The 16,715-nt window shown below is 42.5% G+C and overlaps 1 protein-coding gene across 1 annotated transcript in view; it reads left to right on the top strand.

Annotated features, from left to right (window-relative positions):
* Nucleotides 1-15,878, top strand: part of LOC121269590 (V-set and immunoglobulin domain-containing protein 10-like 2) — a 54,881-nt gene extending 39,003 nt beyond the window's left edge. Inside the window, exons 9-11 of the mRNA XM_041174292.1 lie at nt 11,664-11,786; nt 14,820-14,844; nt 15,764-15,878. Of these exons, the coding sequence (XP_041030226.1) occupies nt 11,664-11,786; nt 14,820-14,844; nt 15,764-15,878 (263 nt within the window). The remainder of the gene's footprint in view (nt 1-11,663; nt 11,787-14,819; nt 14,845-15,763) is intronic.
* Nucleotides 15,879-16,715: the final 837 nt, after the last annotated feature.

Below are 16,715 nucleotides of genomic sequence, written 5' to 3'. Positions count from 1 at the left end.
TTTTCCTGATAATTCTTTGAAATGAACTTTGAATCAGATTTTTCATTCTGATGATTAACAGTTCAGCTATTAGCCACAGGCCTGTCTCTTACAACTGATTTTATTTATATAATTGATGCTGACTTGGTCATTAAGTAAACTGGTTGGAGAAGTTACTAAGCATAACAATGGAAAGGGTTAAACTATCATTTGCAAAGATACTGTCATTAACTGGGCTGGGCTTCAATGCATTACTTGAGCCAAGAACTTATCTCTTTTTTTGGTTATCTCTTTGCACTGCTGGGGTCAACTCCCCTGTGTTGGACTCAGATTCTCACTGTCAAGTTGATCTCCTTCTTGTTGGGTTCATTTGTCACTAATTACCTTAATTTTGTGCCTTCTACCTATTGTCCCTTCTGCCACTGGGAACAGTTTCTCCTTATTAAAATGCTTCATAGTTTTGAACACCTCTATTAAATCTCCCCTTAACCTTCATACCTCTAAAGAGAGCAGTCCCAGCTTTTTCAGTCCCTCCATAAATATTATACCCTCAACCTTCATCTTATTCTAGTAAATTTCTTCTGCACCCTCTCATCCTTCCTAAACCTAAAATTTTGAAATTTTACTCTGTATTCCAATATCCAAGTCATTTATTTGGCAATAAAAGCAGTGGTCCTAGCACCGACCCTTGGGGAACATTACTGTTTACCACCCTCTAGTCTGAAAAATAACCATTTGTCATGACTCACGGTTTGTTGCCCCAAGCCAATTTTTTATCCGATTTGTTGCTGACACCCCTAACCCATGAACCTCAATTTTGTTAACCAGCCTTTTATGTGGTATTTTGCCAAATGCTTCCTCAAAATCCATACAGACAACATCCACCACATTCCCTTCGTCAACATTCTCTGTTACTTCATCAAAACATTCAATTAGATTAGTCAAGCATATTTTGCGTTTACAAATCTGTGTTGGCTCTCCTTAATTAACTCCAACCTTCCCAAGGGCCTGACTATTTCCCCTGACTATTGTTTCTAAAACCTTACACACCACTGATGTTAAATTAACTGGCCTGTAGTTGCTAGGACTGCCCTTGTATTCTTTCTTGAATACAGGTGTCACATTTGCCACTCCTCGGCATCTCCCCTGTATCTAGGGAAGATTGAAATATTATGATAAGCCCTTCCACTGTCTCCATCCCCATTCCCTTTATCAATCTGGGATGAAAGCCATCTGGATCAGCTGACTTATCTACTCTAAATATATCCAGACTTTCCAGTACTTCCTCCCTCTCAATTTTCACCCCATCCATTACCTCTACTATCTTCACTTCTACTGATATTTTATCAGATTCCTATTTCTTAGTAAACATTGATACAAAGAATTTCCTAAGTACTAAACTTGCCCTAAGCATATATCACCCTCTTTGTCCTCAACAGGATCACTCTACCTCTTACTATCTGCTTACTATTTAAATGCTGGTAGAAGAGTTTTGGGTTGCTTTTTTTGCTGACTGCCATGTTATCTCATAGTTACTCCTTGACAATCTTATTTTCTGCTTTGCTTCCCCTCTCAATCTATTGTATTTGACCTGGTTGGGTCTTGCTTGAAGATTTCATCTGACGCGCATTGTACACCCTCTTTTTTTTGCTTCAACATAACCTCTATCTTCTTCATCATCAAAGGAGCCCTGGATTCGGTTCTCTTACCTTTCATCCTTACTGGAATATACCTGGCCTCTACCTGAAGCATCTCTTCCTTAATGATCACCCATTGTTCCGTTAGAGGTTTTCCTGTCAGCATTTATTCCATTTTACCCTAAATAGGTCCCTTCTCATCCCATTAAAATTCACCCCCTTCCAATTTAGATGTTCTACTTTATATTGTTTCTTGTTCTTCTCCATTTCTAATCTAAGCCTTATGATGCAATGATCACTCTTACCTAAATGCTTCCCACAGACACTTGGCCCACCTCATTTCCCAGCACCAGACCCAGCAATCCATCCTTTCTAGTTGGTTCAAGAACATACTGATCAAGGGAGTTCTCCTAAACATAGTTCAGAAATTCCTCCACCTCCTTACCCTTTTCTTTAACATAATCATAATTGATAGTTGGGTAAAGTCTCCCAATATCACCACTCTATAGTTTGTGCACATCTCTGTGATTCCCCTGCAGATTCAGCCCTCTATCTTGCTCTCTTACTATTTGGAGGCTTACAAACTACCTCCACTAGCATGATCATATCCTTTTGCTTCTCAACCTTAATTGGATGGATTCTGCCCTTGGTCACTCAAGGCAAACCTCTCTTTCCAACAATACGATATCTTATCTAATCAGCACTGCCACCATCCCTCTTTTCCCTTCCCTATCTTTCCTGAAAACTTTATCTCCTTGTATATTAAGTGCCCACTTGTCACCATTTTTAAGCCACATTTCCATTATTTACACTACCTCATCTCTGTGATTTGGCTATTTGTACTTGTAGCTCATAAATTTTATTCACCACATTTTGTGCGTTTACATACATGCATTATAATCCTGCCTTTGTATTCCTTGTAATCCTTTGTAGTTGCTTCTATCTAATATGGAACTGCTCCCTTTTCTACTACTGCCCAATACTCTCACTTTCTGCCCCTTATTTCTCTTTTCTACTATCTACTGGTGCCCATTCCCCCACCAATTTAGTTTAAACTTTCCCCGACCACACTAGTGAACTTCCCCACTGGGACATTGTTCCCAGTCCTATTGAAGTGCATCCCATTCTTTTTGAATAGGTGTCTTCTGCCCCAGACTAGTCCCAATGCCCCAAGAACCTGAATCCCTTCCTCCTGCATCGTGCCTCAAGCCATATATTGATCCATCTTATCTTCCTATTTCTACTCTCGCTAGCACATGGCACTGGGATTAATCCAGGGATTACTACCTTTGAGGCCCTTTTTTTAAATTTCCTCCCTAGGTCTTGAAAATCTGACTATATGACTTCAATATCTGCTTTCTTTATGTTGTTGATACCAATGAATATTCTGCACCCTCTGTGTGATCTCCTTTACCCTGGCACCAGGGAGGCAACACACCATGCAGGACTCATGAAGACAGTTACAGAAATGCCTAACTGTCCCTCTGATTATGGAATCACCTGGAACAACTGTTTTTCTACTCATTGCTGTTCCCTCCTTTACAGTCCCTTGCCCATTGGTGCCATGGTCTAGACTTCAATCCTTCAGGGTACTGTCACTCCCAGCACCCTCCAATTCTGAGTACTGGGCACACCCTGAGGACCTCTGTACTTCCTGCCTTCTTCCTAATGGCAACATACTATCCTGAACACTTACTGCCTGTGGAATGGCCATCTCCTGGAATATACAGTCCAGGAAACACTCATCATTCTTGATGTTCCGCAGTGACTCCAGCTGCGTCTCAAGCTCAGAAATCCTTCCTACACATGTGGCCCCCTCCCCAAGACAAGTGAAGTGTTTCGAAGCTCAATATGATGCTGGAATTGCAAGCAATAAGTCTGAGATGCCCATCCATAATCTAAAAAAAATCCCTCTATTCCCTTTTTAACAATCTAGCTAGTACCTGTTTAAACAATTAATTTTGATTAAAGCCTCTATGCTTATACTCTTATTAATTTACTAACAGTTATACAGACGCCAATTGAAAATTTTAAATTCCCCAGCTCCTAATTTGAATGAATGCTGTCATTCTGCTTTGGAGAGAAAAAGAGAATAACTCTCACCAACCAACCACTTACCTGTTTCCCTGGGACAGTTCACTTTGATTTTCTCTAGAACATAGTTGGTCGGCTCTGATCACTGCTACAACATGCACCACTTGCCCCATTTCATTCCCTAGAACTAGATCCTGGACTGCTCTTTTCCTCATTGGGCTAAAAACACACTGATGAAGAAAGTTCTCTTGTATACATTTCAGGAATTCCTCCCCACCTTTGCCTCTTACCCTATTACTATCCGAGCCTATAATAGGATAATTGAGATCCCTCATTATCAATCCTCTATATCTCTTACATCTTTCTGTAATCTGCCTGTAAATTTGCTCCACTATCTCCTCCCCACTATTAATAACCTATAGTATACGCTCAACATCATTCCTACTGGCTGTCTATTGTCCATTGCCTTAAAGCAGGGCTGATTTTAACCCTGTGTGCCCAATGAGGATGGGATAAGTGGAGGGAGAGATTTAAATTGCTGCAATGTCTTGCGCTCTGACTTGATGCCTCATACATTCCTGGAGGTTTTTCAACATGCAAGTTTCAGGAAGTTTATGAAGTCCAAAACCACTGGCTGGTGAGGCTCTCACTAAAATGCAGATGTCAGGGTCTGATAGCAGAATTCAGACCCCCAATGCCATTTTAACCCACACTGCTGACCTTGCCATAAACACCAGGCAACAAGTAGCAGTGCGTTCGGAAAAGGGCTGAGACAGTTAGTCAAAGTTATTTTATAAAGATTTTCTTGTGGACCAGGGACAGCAGGAGTAATAATTTTCAAAAGAGAATTAGATATACACTTGGTAAGGAAAAATATGTAGGGCTTTGGGACTAGAGCAGAGGAATGGGATTAAATGGATAGTTTTTTTAAATTTTTCATGAGATGTGGGTGTCGCTGGAAAGGCCAGCATTTGTTGCCCAACCCTAATTGCCCTTGAACTGAGCAGCTTGCTAGGCCATTTCAAAGGACCGTTAAGAGTCAACCACATTGCTGTGGATCTGGAGTCACAAGTAGGCCAGACCAGGTATGAATGGTAGATTTCCTTTCCTAAAGGGCATTAGTGAATTAATGCTTTTACAATAATCGATGATAGTTTTATGGTCACTATGAACATTTGTTATTGACTGAAGTAAAATTCCACCAGCTGCCGTGGTAGAATTTGAACCCATGTCTTCAGAGCATTAGGCCTGGGTCACTAATCCAGTAATGTCACCACTGCATCACCATTTCCTCTTTCGAAGCACCAGACAAATCATGATGATCGCCTGTTGTGATTACTGATTTATAATTTGGGGGATGGTGGAGACATCAGTGTAATTTCTGATACATGGGCATCATTATTTAGATGGACTTGAACTGTTTCAAACTACATACCTTCTAATGGAGTAATGAGGAGATGGTGCTCAGGCTCTGTATCATCACAATGGGACTGATGGCTTGAAAGCCAGTGAAATCCAACACTTGGTACCATATCGATCTGAATAATCAGAAAGCCTATCATTAATCAGAACGGGTGAGAGATCTCATCCATGTCCAACCTTCTGTTAACATGAACTAAGACCCTCACTGGTTTAAACCAACCCTGCCCTCAAAACTGCTTGAAGAGGTGACCTCATTAAAATTTTTGTGACACTATTTTGATGTTGCCGTATCCATAAGTCACTGTAGATTTCACGGCAGACACTATGTAGAATATCAGTGTAGTCTCTAATTTAGCTAATGGTACTGTTAAGAAACCCAGGTAAAGGATTAAAACCAATTGTGTGTGTAGCAGGGAAGAGGAGATAATTCAAGAAATAATGGTCAGCTTTGGTTTTAAAAGCCCATAGGTTTCTGGAGGAACAGTAAAGTGGGAGTGAGGTTCTACGAAAGAATGAGTTAGAGCATGAGATGGTTATGTGAGTCTTGATTGCAAAATGTTGAATAAATGCTGGCCTAGCCAACCAAGCCCACATCCCTTGAATAATAAAAACATTGGTGATAAGGGAGAAGGAAGAATGTGTGGATGAGGTGGGTTTTTTTTAGAGCATAAGCCAATAAGAGAAGTTGAGAGGAGCAATAGCTATAGTAGAACTGATAAAGTAAAGATAGGGATTAGGAGATTGAGGCTGTAAGTAAAAAGACAAACCAATTTTTTCTAATATGTTCTGTAATAGTGTGAGAGATGTAGAAGAACCTCCTCAGATGTCGGAACAAGATTCTGGTCTTGCATGGACTTGAATTTATAGAAGCAGGAATTGTTGAAGAGGGAGAGTGTTAATTTGCATAAGCACCAATATTGTACATTTGAAAGAATCTTAGCATTTTCCACCACAAGACTCACTCCACATTCCCACCGAGACCTCCAAATTTGTCAGCCCTTATAGTTGTGTAATTCCTCTGGTTTGGCAGTTGAAATGTTATCTTCTCTACTGTTGTCCTCTTTACGTTGAATTTTTCCGCATCTCATTCTGGTAGCATTTTCTTTGTTTTTGTGATTAAACCCCGACACTTGGATGCAGTCCTGATGATTATTCCAGGATTATGCCCCCATGGAGATCTCTTACTGAAGTTTGTAGAGTCAGGGGAACAAGCTCCAGGAGTGAGCTGTCCTTCACTTGAAGACAGTGATTAGTCTCCCTGCTGTAGGCTCTGGATGTAAGATGTCCAGCCCAGCGAGGTGATGCCCCCAATGCCCCCCAGAAAAGCATCATTGATATCAGAGGAACACTTATAACATTTCATTAAATCATAGGGCTGAGAGCTTAGTGGATAGCACCTTTCTGGAGGTGGTCACACTGCAGATTTTAAATGTACAGACAGAGTGGGGATTGGTGGCCACCAAAAGGACAAGGAGGAGGGCCAGGCAGGTAGGCAGGGCAGGGATCCCATGGTGCATCCCACTGTCCAACTGGTGTTCAGTTCTGAATACTGTTGAGAGTGACAGTCCCTCTGAGGAGTGCAGGCAAAGCCAAGTCTATGGGTGGCTCATCTGCACAGGAGGAGAGGAAGAAGTGTGGATGAGTAATAGTGCTTGGGAATTCAGTCGTCAGGGAAACAGACAGGTGCTTCTGGGGCTTCCAACGGGACTCCAGGATGGTTTGTTGCCTCCCTTGTGTCAGGGTCAAGGGATGTCACTGAATGGTTACAGGACATTCTGACGAGGGGGGTGGGGAAGGATGAACAGTCAGAGGTTATGGTTCACGTTGGTACCAATGACATCAGCAGAAAGAAAGCAGAGTTTAGACAGCTAGGAGAGAGATTAAAAAGCGGGACCTCAAAAGCGCTAATTCCTGGATTACTCCTGGTGCCATGTGCCAGTGAGTACAGAAGTAGGAAGATAGAGTTGCTGAGTACAGGCCAGATAGGTGGTACAGGAGAGAAGGTTTTAGATTCCAGAGGCATTTGCACTGCTTTTTGGGGAACTGGAACCTATACAAGTTAGATAGGTTACACCACATGGACCACAGCAGTTCAAGAAGGCGGTTCAGCACCACGCCCATCTCACAGACAATTAGAAATGGGCAATAAATGCTGGCCTAGCCAGTGATTCTTATATCTCGTGAAAGAATACAAAAAAACCTCAGTAGGGCCAGGGTCAAAATCCTTGCAGGGTATTTTCCTTGTGTGGCTGGGGAAGAGTGTAAACTAGCTTGCCAAGAGGATAAGAAAGTGTGAGGAGATTCAGAAAGGAGAGAAGAAAAGTTGGAAATGAAAGGCAGATAATTAATAAAAGTGTTTGGAAAGCAGAGCAAGCATATGCTAGAAAATAGATAACAAAATTTGGCAGTACTAAGAGGTAAAAACTTCAATGTGAGAATAGGGACAAAGGCAGATGAACTGAGAACGCAGATTCACATATGGGAGTACAATATGAGGGGAGACTTGATCAAGGTGTACAAAATCATGATGGTTTGGACAGAACAGATAAGGAGATACTATTCCCATTGGTGGTAGGATCAAGAACCAGGGGACATTGATTTAAGGTGATTGGCAAAAGAAGCAATGGTGACATAAGGAAAAATATTTTTATGCACTGAATGGTCGGGATCTGGAATGCATTGGCTGAAAGTGTGCTGAAGGCTTGTTCAGTTGTGACTTTCAAAAAAGAATTGAACCATTATCCAAAGAGGAAAAAATGCAAGGGCTACACGGAAAGGCAGGGGAGCAGCACTAGGTAAATTGCTCTTGCAGAGAGCTAGCCCAGACAAGATGGGCCGAATGGTCTCCTTCTGTGCTGTAACCATCCTACGATTATACCTTTGGAGGCAGGGGGATCCACTTGCTTCTTGTTATGACCCAGCAGTTTGGTAAAGATCAATTATTTAAAAATCCCAGAGGGAAACTTTAAACAACTGTCATAACCAATATTTTTAAATGGTATGTTTGAGATGCAACTCGAAATTCAGGAATCAGACCATCAGTTCTTGAGAGGTTTTATATTAAACTAAATGAAACATTTTATTAATTCACACAAGCTAAATATATACACATGGCTACAAATTTCTACTATCATAATTTTTAACAAATTCCTAAGCTAATCTCCATTAAGGCGACAGCAACCCATAGACTTAACTAAACACCAGGCAAAGCATTTTCACCTTCGGAAGATGAGGTGCTGTTCCTCCAGTTTGTGTTGAGCTTCACTGGAACAATGCAACAGGCCAAGGATGGACATGTGGGCATGAGAGCAGGGTGGAGTATTGAAATGGCAAGCGACAGGGAGGCCTGGGTCATGCTTGCGGACAGACCGAAGGTGTTTTGCAAAATGAGACAAAAGCAAAAAACTCCGGATGCTGGAAATCCAAAACAAAATCAAAAATACCTGGAAAAACTCAGCAGATCTGACAGCATCTGTGGAGAGGAACACAGTTAACATTTCAAGTCCGTATGACTCTTCAACAGAACTAAGGTAAAATAGAAAAGAGGTGAAATATAAGCTGCTTTAAGGGGGGGTGGGTAAGACAGGTAGAGCTGGATAGAGGGCCAGTGATAGGTGGAGATAACCAAAAGATGTCATAGACAAAAGGACAAAGGTGTTGAAGGTGGTGATATTATCTAAGGAATGTGCTAATAGGTGACATTAAGGGTAGAAAGCAGGACAAGCAACGTACAGATAGCCCTAGTGGGTTTGGGGTCGGGGGAAGGGATCAAAATAGGCTAAAAGGTAGAGATAAAACAATGGATGGAAATACATTTAAAAATAATGGAAATAGGTGAGAAAAGAAAAATCTATATAAATTATTGGAAAAAAGGGGGATCGGAAAGGGGGTGGGGATGGAGAAGAGAGTTCATGATCTAAAATTGTTGAACTCAATATTCAGTCCGGAAGGCTGTAAATTGCCTAGTCGGAAGATGAGGTGCTGTTCCTCCAGTTTGTGTTGAGCTTCACTGGAACAATGCAATAGGCCAAGGATGGACATGTGGGCATGAGAGCAGGGTGGAGTATTGAAATGGCAAGCGACAGGGAGGCCTGGGTCATGCTTGCGGACAGACCGAAGGTGTTTTGCAAAGCAGTCACCCAGTCTGCATTTGGTCTCTCCAATGTAGAGGAAACCGCATTGGGAGCAGCGTATGCAATAGACTAAATTGAGGGAAGTGCAAGTGAAATGCTGCTTCACTTGAAAGGAGTGTTTGGGCCCTTGGACAGTGAGGAGGGCTGAAGTAAAGGGGCAGGTGTTGCACCTTCTGCGGTTGCACGGAAAGGTGCCGTAGGAGGGGTTTGAGGTGTAGGGGGTGATGGAGGAGTGGACCAGGTGTCCCAGAGGGAACGATCAATTCAAAATGAGGTTCCTCTCACTTTGGTTCCTGTGGAGACAGTTGTAGGCTTACAGCTACTTTGATCTTACATTACCTCTGTCCCCCACACACAAAACTGCTATCCTTATACCTAGCGCAGCTCATTGAATTTAAATTCTCATTGTATCACCAGCCTCTTCTCACAATAAAACCCCTTTCTTAGTACCAACTTTATTAGCAATATAAACATATTGCTTGGTCTGTGCGAGCTAGGTGTCAGATTTCACGCGCTTTCTTGAATGCTCTATTCAACAAAATGCAAATGCACTCTACCTCTCTTACATCTCAAAACTAGCACATTTCAAAGCACCCAGACTAGCTAGCTTTAATCCAATTAAGACACACCCACAGACTAAACCTCTATTTTAAAAGAAAAATATTTTCCAATAATATTATATACATTAATATCTTCATGACATTTCTTCAGGAAGGTAGTATGACTTATTTCACTTTATGTGCTGCCCAACCATGCCCTACAGCCATTAAAACCATGGAATAGTTCCAAGAGAGAAGGAGGCCATTTGATCCATCATGTCTATGCAAGCTCTCTACAAGAGCAACTCACCTAGTCCACCTTTCTTTGTAGCCCTGCAATATTTTTCTCCTCAGAATTATTCAATTTTTTTGAAAACCATAATTGAATCTACCTTCACCACCCTCTTAGGCAGTGCATTCCAGATCCAAACCGCTCACTAAATAAAAACCTTTTCCTCATTTTATCATTGCTTCTTTTGCCAAGCACCTTAAAATGGTGTCCTTCGATTCTTGACCTTTCCTCATGATTTTGATCTATCAGATCTTCTCTCAACTCTCCCTTCTCTAAAAAAACAACCCCAGCATCTCCAATCTATCCATGTAACTCAAGTGCTTCATCTACGGAACTACTCTTGTAAATATTTTCTGCATCGTCTCTAAAGCCTTTATGACTTTCCTAAAGTGTGGTGTCCAGAACTGGACAATGCTCCAGTTGGGGCTGAACCAGTGTTTTATAAAGATTCACTGTAGCTTCCTTGCTTTTGTACTCTACGCCTCTATTTATAAAGCCCAGGATCCTGCGTGCCTTTTTAACCACTTTCTCAGCCTTTTAATAATTTGTGCCTAAATATTCCAGTGCAGATTGAAGAAGTTGAAACTCACAGCACAGGGTGTCCTCACTTTTGGCCTTGTCCTGTCTGTCACATCATTTGCTTTATTTGGAGCAAGTGGAGGACATTGGAAGTGTAAGACCAGTATTCAGTGCATCTGGATCTTGACAGAGCTTCTGGCGAACACCCTATCTGGCAAAGACAGAATCTCCCTCAGATGCAGATTTGAGGCCATTGTGTACAAACACTGAGCAATGTCTCTCAGGCCTTCTTTTTGGTCCTTGGTTTGGAAGAGGTTGAATTCACTACCAAACCTTTTGGTCTCTTAAGCATGACCTCCTCCATCCAAATCTGTCTCTTGGTCAGCACACCGAACTTCCCACAGGCATGTTGAAGGCTCTACTCAGGGAATCAAAGCCAGTCTAGGAGATTACATGTACCAACTGTCACTTGTCAATCCATTTACCTACTATATGATGGGATCTTTGCCCCAATCACGAACCAGTTTAACTCTCTCCTGAAGGTATAAGGGAGTCAGCGCCCATTGTAAAATCAACCCACCAAAAGTCCAGCTCACTCCATGTAAATTCCTTCTCACTAATCATTCTTGCTGACCCCTACTGAGCTCCCTGTCTCCCAGGAATGTCTACTTCCAAATCCTCATCCTTGTTTTCAAATTCCTTCATGACCTCACTTCCCCACCTCCTGACTTTTACAGAGCCCCAATCTCCTTGTCAACTCTTCACCGTTTTAACTCTTGGCTACTCTGCACTCTTGATCTCTTCACTGTGCCATCAGTAATAGAGCTTTGAACCTTCTTGGATGACATGCTCTATAATTCTCTCTCTCCTGTCCTCACTCCCATGCTACTACTTCTCTCCTCTCCTTCGTTAAGGTCCACATTAAGACCAATGTATCCATGTTTCTTTTATTGGGAGATTTCTTGTCAAAATTTCACTTGGTGTAATTTCACATGAATGTGTTAACTGTTTCTGTATGGCAGACTTATTTATGCCCTTTTTAATTCCTGCGGCTGAATAAAACTGCTTTAAAAGGCTGGTACTGAGTTGTCACCCATGTATTTTTCAGCTGACCCTCCTTTTAGTGCCTTGCCAGCAGTGATTGGTGCTGCCGTGGTCGGAATGCTGGTTGCCGTAGTAGGAACCGTATTGGTGTTTCTCTACGTTATGAGGAACCGTGAAAACATTCCATGTAAGTAATTCCCAGCCAGTCCAGATCAACATGGCATCAAGTGTCAGCTCCTACTGTCTTTTAAGTCATCAATCTCACTGCGAAGATTTCCAGGAGAAATGGATCTGATTCTGGAGGATTCTCAAAAATCTTCATTCCTCGGATATGAAATAGATGGGCAGGTAAAGGCTGGTTGGTCCATTGAGTTCTCCTCACCCTCATGTTGGCTGGAGGATCATGACTATACCTCTCCCCACCATCATCCCACCTCCATCCTGCACCCACACCCCCAGTCTCGCAGTCATCCAGGGAGATGCACGAGAACAAGAGAAAAGATCCAGGGTGAATAGGAGAGAAATACTTTGGAAAATCTCATTGATCGAGTATTATTCACAAAGGCACCTACCTCCTATATAATGCAATCTCTGCTGCAGTTAGGAAATGGTTCAGCTCCCCTTTGAAGACAGAGAGACAGCACTTGAAACACATAATGCTCGCCAGCAATGCATTCTACAGCTCAATGCTCCCTGGGTAGTTTCAGAGACACACAGAGCTGCGTTGGTGTGCTGTGCTCCCAGCTTTGAATCTCGAGTTGCATTTTTGATGAATTTCCTCAGTACTCCACTAGTTTACCCGGCCTTAATCTTCCTCTTCTGAAAGCAGTGACACATCCAGCGTCTACATTCTTCTAATTCCTCATCCAGGAATTTGGGTCCGGGCTGTTCTACTTCTCATCCATGTTGGCATTTTTTTTTGCATGAGCATGGATAGTGAACGTCAATAAAAAATGTTCTTGCATCTATATAGTGCATTTCATGACCTCAGGATGTCCCAAAGTGCTTTACAGCCAATTAAATATTCCTGAAGTGCAGTCAATTTTGTAATGCATGAAATGCAGCAGCCAATTTTTTGCCTAGTAAGACCCCACAAGTAGATTTCTATTCATTTGTAATCAATGGATGGGAAACCTAGCCATGAGTCATAATAAAACACTCCTGGGCAGGTACAGCACGTGTTAGATACAGAGTTAAGCTCCCTCTATGCTGTTCCCATGAAATACTTCCAGGGATACAGGTACAGGTACAGAGGCAAGCCTTCCTTACCCTGAAAAAAGAGCAGTATTTATATAGTACCTTAACATGCCTCTGAGAAACATCTGAAATCATCTCACATGCAATAACTTTCTTTGAAATGCAATCACTGTTATCATGTAGGCAAACATGAAAATTCACTATACAAACAACAATGAGATGAACAGTAATTTCTGATTTTGTTTGAGGGACGAATGTGTGTCAGAACACTGGGGAACTCCCTGCACTTCAAACAGTAGCATGGATCTTTAACACTCATCTGAACTGGCAAAGTTTTCCTAAGGACAGCTCCTCGGACTGTGTGCAGCACTCAGTGCTGCCCTGGAGTGTCAGACCCAATTAGAAATGCAAATCCTGGCTTGATCCCACAACTTTCAACTGAGCCAAGCTGACATTGCTCCACCATTCAGTTCCCAGGGCAGTCACAACATGGAGTAGATGCAGAATAAAGCTCCCTCTATACTGACTCAGCAATAGGTTTTGAATCTAATCTCAGAAGATGTGAAATGATCCAGGGCAGCCAATTAGTGGTTCACCCCACAGTGCAATTTGTATATGGTAAGATGCTGAGAAATGTAATTTATGTAGTGACCTCAGGATGATAAATAAATTCAGATAAATGTTCTGGACAATTATAGCTCTTTGATGTTTACAATCTAATTCCCGTTAAACTTTTCAGAATGGTTAGCATGAGTGATAAACCTCAAAATTCGGTTGTGCCCATTTTTTGGGCTTCTTGAGATATATAATGTGTGGCCCTTGTGTGAATGGTGAGGCCTGAGCTTCCCCCAGCCCAATCAGAAGGCCAACAGCTCAGCAGCCTCAGAAACACTACCAATAGGCATTCACCTGGATGATGAGAACACATCAGTGGCTGGGTGCCCTCAAAGTGAGTTCAGGTTGGCTGGGGGCAGCCAAGGCTCAGTGATTTTTGGGGGTGGAGAGAGGTTGTTGAGCACGGGTGGCACTGTTGCCGCTTAGAGGCTTCCAGGTTTCGTTAGATGGTCTCTTCATGCGGTGGCTGGTCCTTCTGATGTGGGAAAATTGCTCACGGGGGCAGGAAATGTCTCTTAATTGGCCATTTAAGTGGTTCAATTAGCCCCCTGGCAGGCAGCTGATGGTAATATCTCATGGTGGTGGGAAGATGTCAGGCTTTCTACCTCCCAGCCCGTTGTCAAAGGACCCAGAAATTCCCAGCCGATGAAAGGTGTTATATGTCAAAATCGGGATGGTGGGTGACTTGGAGGGAAAATCGGAAGTGATGGTATTCCCAGGCACTTTGCAGCTTGTGATACTCAGGCCAGGTCAATTAGTTTACAATCGCAACTGGCAGCCATTGCACCCCACAAAGCCCAATATACATGCGGTTATGAATCAAAGTGTCGAGTTGAGGAGTTCAGATTGCATGAAAAGTATCTGCTACTAGACCTGAGAGGGTCTCTGTTATAGGGTTGCCAACTATGATTAAATGTATTCCTGGAGGTTTCATCACATGACTTGCCCCCACACCCCAGCCAATGGTTGGCCAACATTCATGCTTGTGACACGCTGCCTTCCTATGCCAATTGGAAAGCAAAAAGACCAAATACCCAATTGGATTATGCTTGACTATCAGCCAAACAGCCCTTTCTCCCCCCTGCCATTTTCAATATTTTTATATCTGGCAGGTAGCAGTGTCCTGATCTATAATCCTTGGAGACTCCAGGGCAATCCTGGAGGGTTGGCAACCCTGTTCTGTTACCCTGAGCACAGAGGGAGGATTAATCGAAGAGGAAAACATCATATTTGCCGTCATGAATTCCTGAATAAAGGAGGAATGATAACTTGAAACGTAATGACATAAATCATCTGAGTTTCAGAGGAAATACGTTTGCCGTGTAACTGTAGTTTCCCCCTTAACCAGTTTATGGGTAACGTTGAGATATGGATTTATTATAATGACCGCCTGTCCCTCTTTTTTTAGGGCTACACGACCTCCTGTTTCAGCGGTAAGTACTGCACAATCCCTAAAATGAGCACTTACAGCTTCCCAAGGTTTTGCTGAGCAAAATGTTCAGCACTTTCAGTTGCCCCTAACTGTCCCATCCCTGATGCTGCTCAAAGTTTAGATTTGTCTTTGAAAATGTTAATTGTTCTCCCAGCATCCAGATCCTTTTGGAGAGCGCGTTCCAGATTTCCCCCAACGTTTGTGTGAAAAGATGCCTCCAAAATCTCAAATATTAAGATGGTACCTCCTTGTTCTGGACTGCCTCAGCAGACAAAATAGGTTCTCATTACCTACCCTATAGAATCCCAACATCATTGTAAATATCTCAACCCTTCTGAACTCAAGGGAGTACAAACCAAATTTACACAAGCTGTAAACCTAATTTAACCCTTTTAAGGTGTGGCAATATTCTGGTGAAACTCAGGTTTTCAAGGCAGTTTGTGTGTTTGAAATTGGTGCTTATTGCCAACAGATGGTTCTAACCAATAAAACAGTGACACAGTTTATATTAATACAATGCTATGATTCCAGATGATGTTACTACTGGACAAGCCAAATCCCAGGGTGGAACCTGGCTTGATAGACCCTAACTTTTATGTTTTGTTTAAATACGTGGAGAGCGGCTACTGAACAGAGTCATGGGAGTCAGCTAATGGACTTTTAACAAAAGAATAAAACATTTATTAAACAAGAAAAGATGAACGATATTACAATGCTCTTTCACCTGCAGCCAAAACTTTAGAGATATGCACAGATTCGCTGTTTCAAAAACTATCTTATCTTATACTCTAATGTTTACAGCTGGGCTGAATGACCTTTATCGTTCCATGGCTGTTTATCGGTTTGCCACTGAGGTGAGAAATGGTAACAATGAACTGAGATGGTCTTAATCCTCAAACATGTCACCTTCCTTTCCATAGACCACCTAGTGAATCGCGGGAGCAGATTAATTATCCGGAAGATGCTGATGTTACTTCCCCCACTGAGGGAGAAGACATCCAGGATGGCAGGGAACAGGCAGAAGGTACCCAATAGATTTTCTATCACCTACTTTGTTTTCTCCAGGCCTCACTGGGTTGCAGCCCCAGAGCTGGGCCAGCAGCACCCAGAGTTGTCCTTGAGCTGATCGCAAAGCCTGCAGGAAAGTAGCCTTGGATGTTCAGTTGCTATCTCTGTGGGGAAAGGTTTTCCACTCTCACAACCACCACAGCCAACACCCCCCCCGACCCCCAACCCCACCACACCCCAACCTGAACCCTGGTAGTACCTGCTGAGGTCAGACGCCCATCAAAGAAGGTAATAGTGTCTGGCTGGTTGAAGTTGGAATATTGGTAAAACTTTTTGGTCTTTGTTTAGTCTGAGGCTATGGTTGCCAACTGTGATTAAATGTATTCCTGGAGGTATCAACACATGACTTGCCTCCGTGCTGCAGCCATTCATCGTCCAACACATCCACCCTTGTGACGTACTGCCTTCCTACGCCAATTGGAAAGCAAGCAGACTCATTACTCAATTTCATGATGCTTGACTGTCAGCCAAATAGACTGTTTTCCCATTTTCAATATTTTTATATCTGGTAAAGAAAAATGTTCCAATGATTTTTCTCCTGGATTGCACGCAGCAGTGTCCTGGAGATTGATCTTCAATTTTTGGAGGCTGCAGGCCAATCTTGGAGGATTGGCACATTGGTCATAATAGGGCAGGACTATAGTTCTTAGCAAGCTCAATTTTTGAAAATTTTTCAGCCAGCTGTGTTATTTCCCCGTTATCATTTTCAATCTTCTATCATATGATGGTCCAGCAGCCTGTTGAAGGCCTGGGGCCTGGTTGAAGTCTCTCCATTGGTAAGTTGCCCATAGTCAAGTAGAGATT

This window comes from Carcharodon carcharias, chromosome 25 (genome assembly GCF_017639515.1).
Source record: "Carcharodon carcharias isolate sCarCar2 chromosome 25, sCarCar2.pri, whole genome shotgun sequence".
NCBI lineage: Eukaryota > Metazoa > Chordata > Chondrichthyes > Lamniformes > Lamnidae > Carcharodon > Carcharodon carcharias.
This window is presented reverse-complemented; position numbering and strand designations above follow the sequence as displayed.